At 40.7% G+C, this 12,188-nt stretch overlaps 1 protein-coding gene across 2 annotated transcripts; it reads right to left on the reverse strand.

Moving 5' to 3' along the window:
* Positions 1 to 502: 502 nt before the first annotated feature.
* On the reverse strand, positions 503 to 10,875 carry btbd10b (BTB (POZ) domain containing 10b). 2 transcript variants are annotated; one of them, XM_080773173.1, is made up of 9 exons: positions 10,775 to 10,875; positions 8,887 to 9,028; positions 6,330 to 6,523; positions 5,378 to 5,702; positions 5,165 to 5,267; positions 4,222 to 4,342; positions 2,899 to 3,096; positions 2,690 to 2,800; positions 503 to 1,909 (listed from the first exon to the last, which is right to left on the reverse strand). In XM_080773173.1, the coding sequence occupies exons 2-9, from the start codon at positions 8,994 to 8,996 to the stop codon at positions 1,596 to 1,598; spliced, it is 1,476 nt and encodes a 491-aa protein (XP_080629299.1). In that variant the 5' UTR covers positions 8,997 to 9,028; positions 10,775 to 10,875; the 3' UTR covers positions 503 to 1,595. The 2 variants fall into 2 exon arrangements, with proteins under 2 accessions (XP_080629299.1, XP_080629298.1); XM_080773172.1 differs by having other exon boundaries at positions 10,732 to 10,862.
* Between the last annotated feature and the right edge of the window lie 1,313 nt (positions 10,876 to 12,188).

Genomic DNA, 12,188 nt, shown 5'->3' on the forward strand with positions numbered 1-12,188 from the left:
GCTGTGTCAGAGGAACTCAAACGGCAGAGGCAGCAGATGGCAAACCAAATGGCTATTACAGTACAGTACAGTACAGTACAGTACAGTACAGCTACAAATGCAAAATAAACTTGAATGCACTACACCTTAGCAGAAACATACATGGCATTATACATACCCTTCACATCTAGTGATCAGAGCACTAGGTCACAGAGCTTGAAATACCAATTTCATCTATCCAGGGGAGAGAACTCAGACAGGATACAGATTAAACAAATTCAATTGGAAGTGATGACACAAAGAAATGTGCGAACCAAATATATATAAATTATAATATAATATAAATTGGATCTATACCAATGATTACCAGCAGAAAATAGTGCTTTACCCATATAAAAATATCACTCACCCTGCCTTTAAAACTACGGTTATTGCAAGCAGTGGGGAAACTTCTGATATCGTTTTTTATGTAAATTAACTGAAAATAGGTTTTAGATTAATGATGAACAAATCCACAAGAGGCCATAATTTCTGTCTCTTTATTTTAGGATTTTTCATTATAACCTGATTTCAAGCACTTCTGACCACAACATCCTGTTTTCTCCTGAAGTACTTGGCTATGAGAAACAGCGCAAAACTGCATCAGACCCGGCAAATGACCATCTCCCGTTACAAATTCATTTCAGGGGAGTTTGATTGGAAATCACGACACTGAATGTTGATAGCAATACCAGAGGCTTTAAGGTCTCCACACTGGGCACGAATTCGGATTTTTAAGTGGCTTTTCTCCATCGGTTTTCAGAAAAACGCGGCCGGTGTGCAACCACCTTTACTCTATGGCCAGAAATCTCTGATGTTCCTCTTAAAGCACTATCTCAATTCACTATTTAGACCTCCCACGATCCATGTACAGTCCAGTTAGGGTAAATAAACCAAGGAGAATAGACAGTGTGACACCACCAAGAGTGCACAGCCCAATCGCGCCAAATAATTTACAATAACCTTCGTTAATTATAATAATATTAACCCATTCTGGGCGGGAACCCCTTTTGGTGTTTTACACCCTCAGGCCGGGAACCCATTTTTGGGTTCTGTACTATGTACAGTATTCAAAAACGTAAAAATGCTGCTATATAAATATTTGAAGTTTTTAGAAAACTTAGGTCAGGATTTAGAGGCATTTTTAGAATCGGCCTCAGGCCTAAATGGGTTAATACATTGTGTTTTTTTTCTCCAGTTTCATTCAAATAACGAACAGAAAAATAAATCATTTTGGTCAAGTAAAAAAAAAAAAAAAAAAAAAAAAAAAGGGAAAACGGAGAGAAATCTTCCTTTCCAAGTCTTGTGTCCCTCATTATTCGGTGCAGTTGACCAGGTTGTTGATAAGGCTGCAAAGGAGGTGTCAAGGCAATATGGTTATGCTGCCCCTGGCGCTCCATGCTGCAGCATGCTGGGGGTATGAGGGCTAAAGTAAAGAGTAAAGCCTGATCTATACTTAAGTTGCGTGCAGAAATAGAACTGATCTACAGACTCCCAATGCATGTTGCAAATGTGTAGATCTGCTCTCAATGACACCCACGCTCAACTTTGTACGGATCAAAGCCGCCAGTCTGTTCTCAAAGGGCAGGGGAGGGGGAGTCAGGGTCAGTGTAGTGACCCCCAGCGGGGGGCTGGTTGGGGAGGATGATGTCCAGTTCGTCCACCTGGGGCCCGGGGTGCATCACCACCAGCTGGTCTTGGGGGATGTCCGCTGCTGCCGCCGCCAGGTTGGTGATGGACTTGGACTTGACACACTGGAAGTCCACGTGGCGACTCTTACCCTCTTCCTTCTCCCAAGACATGCGAATGAAGGGCCTCTGGACGTAGTTATAAATGACCTCTGGACGACCTCCGGGGCGCTTTTTGACCTTCTCTTTGTAGGTGGGGTAGCCTGCGGAGAGGACAGACCATGTGTGACCGGGGAGAGCAACAATACGGTCTTTGGTTAGCCTGCGGAGAGGACAGACGATGTGTGACCGGGGAGAGCAACAATACAGTCTTTGGTTAGCCTGCGGAGAGGACAGACCATGTGTGACCGGGGAGAGCAACAATACGGTCTTTGGTTAGCCTGCAGAGAGGACAGACCATGTGTGACCGGGGAGAGCAACAATACGGTCTTTGGTTAGCCTGCGGAGAGGACAGACCATGTGTGACCGGGGAGAGCAACAATACGGTCTTTGGTTAGCCTGCAGAGAGGACAGACCATGTGTGACCGGGGAGAGCAACAATACGGTCTTTGGTTAGCCTGCGGAGAGGACAGACCATGTGTGACCGGGGAGAGGAACAACCACTGTGTGATGATGTGACCGCCACACTGTAGGAGTCTAGTTGAGTGAATAGTTATTTTAGATCATGTAAACAAGGACATGACAATCGATATGAAGTCACCATACCAGGTAGGTACTGGTAGTGTATGTTTAACCAATGCTAAACTTTACTTCCAAAGTACTTCCTTTTAGTCAAAGTTGCATAATTGTTGTGTTTTGATCAAATTGAAAGCACAGATTGATTTGGAAAATAATCCCCGTTTTAAAGAAACATTGGAGGGGGCAGTATAAAGGGTGGCTGATGGATCTTCCAGGCGTTTAACATTTCAACAGAAACTACATAAAGTAAGCCGACTCTATCCTAGGATCATAAAAGTATGTGGTTATTTAATGGTGCGACTCACCTTCGATGCCCAATCTAATCTTCTTCAGTCCCCTCTCCTTCAAGACTGATTTGGCAACGTCACGATTTTCAATATACTTGAAAAACCTGTACAATTTTGTGCTGTATATGACTGCAAAGAGATAAAGAAAAAAGGTGCAGCAGGACATTAAAACGTGCTATTCATTGTCAGCATATACAGATTGTATATGAAAGTGAAAACATGCTTACTCTGTGAGTACTCTTCACCCATCTGTGGGGGATACTCTTCATCCCAGTCCACCACGTCGTCGTCAGTGAGCACCACTATGTGACACTCCCTCTCTCCATTCTGGGCACTGGCCACCATCAGAGGTAGAACCATCTCTTCCAGGTAAAACTCAAACTGCTGACGTGCACCATCATTAGACAGTTCATGCATCAGGGCACCTGGTAAAAGAACAGATTATATCAGGAGGGACGCCACTATGAATTAGGGATGTGTGGGTAGCGGTTAATTTCCCAGCCGGGTAGCCGATAGCATTATCCATTATGAATTAACCGTTGTTGATATTATTATTTTTTTAATACCCCAAATGTAATATGCACGTATACATAATTAACGTTGGTAGACGAATGGTATACATTTATGTATGCTCCTTTTAAAAGACAAACAAAAAAAGCAACATTTAACAATACAAATAAATTGTTGTAGGCTTAATTATGAATTTAACAACGCATCGTGATCTGCACGCATGAATCTGCGGGTCTACCTAGTACAGCTACTGTATATGGAGTCTGCGAAGTCCAGAACATAAATAAATACAACGCTGTCGTGTCCAGTCCAGATCTGAGAAACCTATAAGGCCACTGGCCACTTGGGCTGCCTTTTTATTATTATTAAAGGCCAGTGTGGAGGAGGAAACTCTAGGCCAATAAGGGATTTAATAATGGCAAGTAGATGGGTGTAGGCAGAGCCGACGTGGAGCAGAAAGTCTTCTACCCCCCAGCCATTGTAAAATACCCGATAAGCTGGTCGAGTGGCTTATTGCTTTTCTTAAACGGTTACAAACATAATAGCACCAATATAGCGCAAATATCACCAATTCTAGGCATGACAACTGTTTTAAGTATTGTACAGTGACATTTAAAGTTTCTGTAATGTTTATGTTTAGTATATATTACAAAAAAACTAAAATAAAAGGGATTTAAGATCAGAACAAGCATTTATACTTAGGCAAATTAACCTTAAAGGGTGGGAAGCAGGGACATATCTATCAAAGGCCCCCTAAGGATGTCCAGTTAAAAAAAACATTTAGAAAAAAAGAAAGATTTAGGCAGTTGCAGTAATAAGTCCAAGGTAAGTATAGTAGCCACAAGATTCTCTACACCTCGACCGTAATTGCATTCTAAGACATGAGTCACATGACTGCTCCTACAGAGACTCTCAGTAGCCTAAACGGAGGGACAAAATTACTTTACTGAACTTGGTTCATAAGGAAATGTTGTCTTATTAAATAAAATGACACATGACGTTGATTGAAAACATGACGTGATGCAGACAGGGATACTTACTAAGGTCTCTACACTTGATGGTGCTGTAGTCAAATGAGATGCACAGATAGTCACATGCCTCCCGCAGCTCCGGGATGGAGATCCCATCAGGGCAACGGATCATACCAGATTTGTAGTAATCCTGCCAATTGTTGACAAAGTATAAATATGACATCGTTAGCTTAAACCTGCATTAGCTTCCAATCTGCTAGTATTCATTTTGTACATCATTATTTTCATCTTAATTTCCTTGTAAGAGTTCTGGCATATCAATCATTAAGGTTTATTTATACTGCAGTATAAAAATCACATTTAGCTAAAAAATGTATATTTTGTTGTTAAATGGCCAATGTTTAACAGTGGTGTTATTTCACCAAATTAGTTCCCAGATTGATACAACCTTGACATAAAGTTGACATTTTATTGTGATAATTGTGTGTAAATCCTGTACAAATTTAGAAATTCAAGCACAGTTCAGCTGAACACTGGATATTGTAACAGTTCATTGACATGTATTGCCTTTTAAATTGCATAATACAGTATACATGTACTGTATATGTGCTGAGGTATTGCGAGTGTGCAGACTGTGTATACACAGTACACATGGAAGACGCATTGCATTGCAGTAGCGCATCCTTTTATGCCCTGTGCTGATTATTGCACCATTTTGACTCTGGCCTCACTATTTTGGGCATGTTATTATAGGCAAAAATGACCTGCCAAAATAGTGACCAACATTCAAAACGTGAATGAAGACATTATCAGACTGTAGACCGGCTATTTAGAAAAAATGTTTGCCCCAAAACAATGGAAAATAGCACTTAAATCATGTTATAATGGGCCCTCTTGCTTAGCAGCTTATGCACACACCTAAGATTGTCAACATGCACTCTGATCTTGAGTGCCCTTGTACATAAATAATGATCCGTGGTAAAAAAGATAGAAGGTTGTGTGTGGGACTGACCAAAATGGCACGGAAAACCGTGGAGCTGATGCCCTCTGCGACCTCATATTCCCCTTTCTCATTGGGCCGTGTGAAATTGTGTTCTCTTCCAGATCCAAACATTCTGTTAAAGGTAAAGCAGGATACAGTATAATTTATGTCATATTATTCTGCATTTTCTTCTGCTGTAGATGAATGTAACGACAAAGAATATTCGAATGCACCGTACTGTACCTCCCCAGCATAGTGTTGGGTTGCGCAGTGAAGATGGAAGGGTCTACCACAAAGCGTGTGTTGTCAACAATGAGGGTGACCCTCTCCGAGGTCCTAATACTTCGGGTTCCACCGGCAGCGCTCCCTCCTCCTCCTCCTCCTCCGTCCTTAGCGTTCTCATATACAAAAACCATCTCTCCGACCCCTAAGCTCTTGAAGGCAGTGCCCTCTGAACTGGACAGGCTGCTGTTCCGACTACTGACCACTCCGCTGCTGCTGGAGCCGCTGGGCGAGACCCTCTGAGGCCGTGGGCTGCTGGGCCTGGACGGTGGGCCGCTGTCACGGTCTGGACACAGACAAGCACAACCAGAAGGTTACGGAAAGACCGAGTGTACACAGCCAATGTAGTGAAACACATAACTTATCCTATTTCTTACTACCGTGTGTGACATTTTGCAAAAATGCAGAAAGAATTTGACGGCTAATGGTCGAATGAAAAGACTAATGGTTTCGATGTTCTATTGAATGTGACAAACTGACATATTGAGCCTATACACACACACAGTATAAGCCTTCCCCCAGTAGGCTACCTTCACATTCAGTAGATCCTGTGATCTTTTGTTTAAAAAAAAATATATATATATACATATTTAGCCCCATGCTCGAATGCCCCCGCCCCCCTGTCAAAAACAGATCAAATCCCTAAAACGAAAGAAAGTAGCAAATGAAAAGAAATGTACACTCATGTTTTACTTTCTCTAATAACAACCTAAAACATGAACCTTGGTTGAAAAAAACTAAAGTTGTCCTTTACGTAAAATAGCTCTTTCATATTGTGCTTATTAGAAAGGTTCTGTCGTTTCTATGATAGGCTAATGGGCAAAAACCCATCGTCATCTTACATGTCATACTGTATGTCTATCGATCAGTACTTGTTTTTCCCCACAACATTCATTCAGTTCACTTTACTCACCGCTGTTGTGTTGGCGGGTGGGTGAGATGACATTCCGAATGCAGGGGGTGAGCTGGCCTTCTCTTTCGTGTGAGGAGTCCCGGGAACGGTCGCCGGAGCGCCGGCGATCACGTGAGCGGTCACAGCCCCCGCTGGCGCCATGCAGGCTCATCTTCTCCTGGTCTTCCTCCACTCGAGATGCACGGGCCTGAGCACTGTGGAGGAGAAGAATGCACCACAGAGCTGGACATACTCAATATTAACGGGCCTGAGCACTGTGGAGGAGAAGAATGCACCACAGAGCTGGACATACTCAATATTAACGGGCCTGAGCACTGTGGAGGAGAAGAATGCACCACAGAGCTGGACATACTCAATATTAACGGGCCTGAGCACTGTGGAGGAGAAGAATGCAGCACAGAGCTGGACATACTCAATATTAACGGGCCTGAGCACTGTGGAGGAGAAGAATGCACCACAGAGCTGGACATACTCAATATTAATTGGGCGGGAACCTCTTTTGGTGTTAGCATTATGTTATGCTTTAGCTATTGAAAAATAGCAGATCTACAAGCTCATAGCGCGGCGCGCTACGAGCTTGTAGGTCTGCTATTTTTGAAAAATCGAAGAACGACTGACAGTGGCAAAACATTGATCAGCATGGAGTGTTGGAATCGCTCGTTGGAAATCACTCAACCGTCCTGCGTACCACCTGCTTCTAAATGTCACATAATGCAGGAGGCAGCAAAATGTTGTGTTATTGAAAACAAGCACTTCTCTGACACTAAAAAATAATCAAATGCAGGGCATTTCTTGACAGAAAGTAGCTCATAATGGTGGATGTTGGAGCCAGTTTTATGTTTTCTTTATTTGTTGAGAATGTTATAATTTGGATTATTAGAAGCCTCCACCTCAAATTAGATTCCCTGGTATGTCATGTTAATTTAGTGAGCCCTTTTGCACTTCCTGTATAATTTCTCCCCTTCAAAGTAAAAGCTCCCCTGCAGTGATTTGTAACTTTTATTTTGAAAGGTTCACTGGGAGCCAGGAAGGGCCGTAGCTTGTTAAAGGTCACTTGACATTCATTTAGAGAACAATAGGAAATGTTTGGTGAGGCTGGGAAGGCATACAGTTTTTGACCGCACTTGCTTACTTATTTCATATACTTATTATTTCATGTTTTGTTTGTAGATATTTGGAGTTAATAAATATTCTTCAGTTGAGCCACAATTCTTCTCTGCACCTTTTTTCTGTTGGATGGAGTACGAGTCAAAACACCCCAGGGCCCGCACCATGTGGAGTTAGAGGTTTGGATATCGAATGCCTCTACAGTGGATTTTCATGAAACAAAAACTTTGCAGAGAGAAAGGAGGATAATTCAAGCTTTTCGTACAGCTGCAATGTTGGTGAGCTTAACATTGTTTAATGCAATCAGACAGGACTTTTCTGTTTGTTTGGATGAATGGGCTGCCATTGCCAGAAAGTAGTTTTTTGCCACTCAGTGGGCGTTCCCGCATAACTTCCAGGTACGATGATGTCACGCGCATACCCTCTATTACATTAATTGACCATCATCTGTTTAAAGTCTTCTTTCGAGGCACCTTACTGGGTTGGACTTGTATCCTTGCTTGGCTTGCTATGGCTTTCTTCCACCGAGAATGGACCACCGCAGCCCCCTCATGGTGATTACGTGTAATACAAGTAGAGGAAACTAAACCTTTGTCTATGGGACCCAGTTTTGGCAAAAGGCTGATGGATATTTGTGTAAGTAAAACATCTATTATTACTCCGTCATTGCATAATGTTGTGGTTGCAAGAATCAAAACCCTATGTTTCTAAACTACTATACTTTATACTGTAAATGCCTCTCTAAATCAGTAGTAGTAGCACTTTCAAGATTCATTCATCAAAAAAGTTCAACAATAGCAGATGTAGGCCCGGACGTTTAGCTCAACCGCCTGGGCACCTAGGCTGCTGAGCCAGCCTGACGGTTAGCTCAACCGTCTGGGCACTTAGGCTGCTGAGCCAGCCTGACGGTTAGCTCAACCGTCTGGGCACCTAGCCAGCCTGACGAAGTGCCGCGGGTTCGACTCCCGATCCCGATGGCCTTTGCCGCGTGTCTTCCCCCATTTCCTGTCAGACTACTTTCATCCTATCAATAAAGGCAGAAATATCCCCCAAAACATATCTTAAAAATATAAGAAATAGCAGATGTACAAAGTGACATTTTTAAATCTAAAATGACACAAGCGTTCCCGGTTTTAATGGGTTAACACTAATTTTCATTATCAATTATTAAATATTTGATTAACGTATGAGTTTAATTTGGACCATAAAACAAGGCAATACAGTCCAAAACGAATGCCAAGGTCACAAGTTATCTGAACCCAAACGGACATCTTGATCGACAGCAGAATCACGGGTTAGCAGCAGACCGTGTGCTTCCTAGTCATCAGTCACAATGTTGTAAATGTACATAATGTATTCATTTCTGTTGGTTCAATGGTTACTACTACTTAATAGTTATACTACTACTCCAAGCCTTCTGCAGGGAGATTCATGTGTTGGATTGGCTCACCTCGAATGCCTGCAGAGTTTGCGAGGTCGGCTGGTTGTTGTTGTTGTGTGTTCAGTCCAGTTCTCAGTGTCACTGGAGTTGCTATCATATGACCGTAGACGTGCTGCCATCAGTCCAGTCTGGATCGTTCACCCTTCATCATCTACCAGCAACATCCACAGTAAAGAATATTTAACCTTCATCTAACAGCAACATCCACAGTAAAGAATATTTAACCTTCATCATCTACCAGCAACATCCACAGTAAAGAATATTTAACCTTCATCATCTACCAGCAACATCCACAGTAAAGAATATTTAACCTTCATCATCTACCAGCATCATCCACAAGCAGTGATGTAAAGAATATTTAACCTTCATCATCTACCAGCATCATCCACAAGCAGTGATCATGTAAAGAATAATTAACCTTCATCATCTACCAGCATCAGAACGACTGACATAGAAACATAGCTTTTTCAGAAAACTGTCAGGATTTAGAAGAATTTTTTTTTAATCTGATCTCAGGTCAAAATGGGTTACGCACCATTCACACTGAGCACTATAACGATTAAACTATAACTACATTGTTCACCATTCTATTTTTTTATAAAGCTGGTGTGACCTATGCCATCCACGTGATATAGAATTATTTTTAAAATTACATTTTTATAGTTATCGTCATAGTGCTGCTCAGCGTGAATGGCCCTTAACTCAAGTACCGAACTTGAACTCTGGTCAAAACGTTCAAAGCATTTATTTTAGTAGCGTTGCCATTTCTTGATATATATTTTTTACTTCTACTCCACTACATCTCAGACTAGGCAAATGTACTTTTTATTCCACTCTATTTATTTGACAACTGCAATTACTTTGCGATGTAGCCTAGATTTACCAAATTGGCAATACAGTGGCAGATCTACAAGTTCCACATAATCCACAATGTGTCTCCATCTAAAGCATTGCGAGTTTGTAAATTAGCTATTTTTAATAGCCCATGTATAAAATGGGCATTCTGTACAATTTACTTTAGCTTCTTATTTATATATTTTTTCATATTTTGCCAATAGTGTAGAACCTTTGGGCACCCTTGTGTACCTTTTTGGTATTTGGGACGTCGATCTCCCCAAATACAGAAAAGGTAAACAAGTTTCTCGAAAGGGGCTATAGTACCAATACTGTTGTATTGGTAGCCCATACTTTGATTTAAGTAAGAGCTTGAATGAAGGACTTTTACCCTGTGGTATTTCTACTTTTACTAAGGATCCGAGTACTTCTTCCACCATTGTCAACAAGCATTATTTCATATCAATCAATTTCAATAATGAATTACAATATAAATGACAACCATATGGGATGACTAGCAAACATTAATAATAGAGAACATCCAAAGAGCAAATATAAGCTTAGAGTTTACTTAACTAACGCAATGAACGTTGGGCTAAGCGATCTGCTCCATAGCTCTAATGCCTTCATTACAACGGCAGCAAAGGGCATTAGGACTATGGACCAGAGCTAGGCTAAGCGTTGTTAAAGTCAACCTATGCTACAGTAACATCATAACCTTATGTTACATTCTGACTTCTGAGTCATGTTAACGATGACGGCTGAAGAGCTTCGTTACAAAACTGTGTACGCGGGCAGTCAGTTAACACTAGTCCGTTCTAACATTTACCGTTATTTATTATAGACCTCACAACTAACAGAACACAAACAAAACTCACTTTGATATTAATAAACAACCTGCTAAACACTTAAACAGTCGGCTAGTGTTAGCTAGGCTAGGGAACACCCACTATATATCCAGCTGACGTCTAACAAAAGTAACATGATTCAAGTAAACAGTAAATAACTACAATAACTTACGCTAAAATAAATGCAACGGGAGGAATATAAAGTGTGTAAACACCTTAGAGTATACGGCAGGACGGCCCGTTCCTTTTAGATTTGTCCAAAAAAGGACATTAGTGTTTGTATAGCTGCAGCTGGTACTCTCTGCTTATCTCGCGATGGTTGTATCTATATGTGTTTACATGGCTTGTAACTTTATTAACAGTTTGAAGAATTACAGTACATTTCAAGCACAACTCAATTTTCCTCCGGGGTGGTGGAAAGCCTGGTGAGGGTGAGGCGAGGTTACAACTCGATCACTCAATACAAAACTGTTATGTGCGTCTGTGCCGACACCATGTTCAATTCATCATAACATTTTTGTACAAATATACACTTTTATAAAGCCCAAAACAGGAAAATCATCATAGAGGAGGTACAAAATTGTGAGGGGGAAGGGGTGGAGGATTCAAATTTTACAGTTTCGAATTGCAACTGTCCATATTGTAAAAGGGCACTTATATTATATGGCTGCTCCCTTTATAACCTGTTTATAATGCTTTTCCCAAGTTATTTATATTTAAAAATAATTATTTATATTATGAATAATAATAATATTATTATAATAAGGGTAATAATAATAATAATAACAATAGTATTAGCATAGCCTACAACGCATCGGTGATCACCTGCTGTGGGCTTTTTTTTGTGTGTTTTGTGTTTATGTTTGAAATTGTTTGCAACAATTATGTAAAATTAAATACTGATTCAATTATTCAGTAAAATGTAATATTATTAATATTGGTATATAAATTAAAAGTATCGATGCTGTAATTAAAAATAAGAGTTTATTTGTTCCTTTTTAAATTGCAGTATTAAACAATAATGCAAAGATTATGTACAAGTGAAGAACAGAAGAACAGGCACATTTACTGTAAGACTAAAATTGGTCCTTATTTCAAAACATTATACAGTACAACATGAGGGGGGGTACTTACAAAAAGGAAGAAAAAAGACCCAGAAATAAATAATAGTGGACACAAACACGATGACGTGCCGTAGCTGCAGGCCCTTATCTGTAGCTATAGTGCAAAAGAGCTACTTACAGACCAAACAACAATGTAAACTTTTGCTTAAAAGTTAAATTGCCAAATGTATAAAATAAACACTAGAACATTTATAAAAAAATGTTAATAAATACATAAATAAAAATAAATAAATACATTGACAAAAACGAGACAAAGAAATATTCAATGCATGAAGACAAACAGCTCATCTCATCACAGTCAGGTTTGTTATAGCAGCTTTTCTTGTGTGTAAGACATAATTGCAGAATGCAATTATGTGGCGACTGTGGGGCGATGTGGGAATATGGGGCGACTGTGGCTCAAGAGGTAGAGCAGGTCGTCCAATGATCCATGGGTCAGCGGTTCGAATCCCGGTTCCTCCTGTCTACATGTCGAAGTGTCCTTGGGCAAAGACACTGAACCCCA

This window comes from Protomyctophum bolini (genome assembly GCF_963924005.1).
Source record: "Protomyctophum bolini genome assembly, chromosome: 1".
In the NCBI taxonomy this organism is placed as follows: Eukaryota; Metazoa; Chordata; class Actinopteri; order Myctophiformes; family Myctophidae; genus Protomyctophum; species Protomyctophum bolini.

Excerpts from the sequence above, each read along its gene's own strand:
- btbd10b (XM_080773173.1), bottom strand. The coding sequence starts at position 8,996 with ATGGCAGCACGTCTACGGTCATATGATAGCAACTCCAGTGACACTGAG. Across the intron at positions 2,801-2,898 it reads GGGTGAAGAGTACTCACAGA|TCATATACAGCACAAAATTG; the intron begins GTAAGCATGTTT and ends ATCTCTTTGCAG. Across the intron at positions 1,910-2,689 it reads GATTAGATTGGGCATCGAAG|GCTACCCCACCTACAAAGAG; the intron begins GTGAGTCGCACC and ends TCCTCTCCGCAG.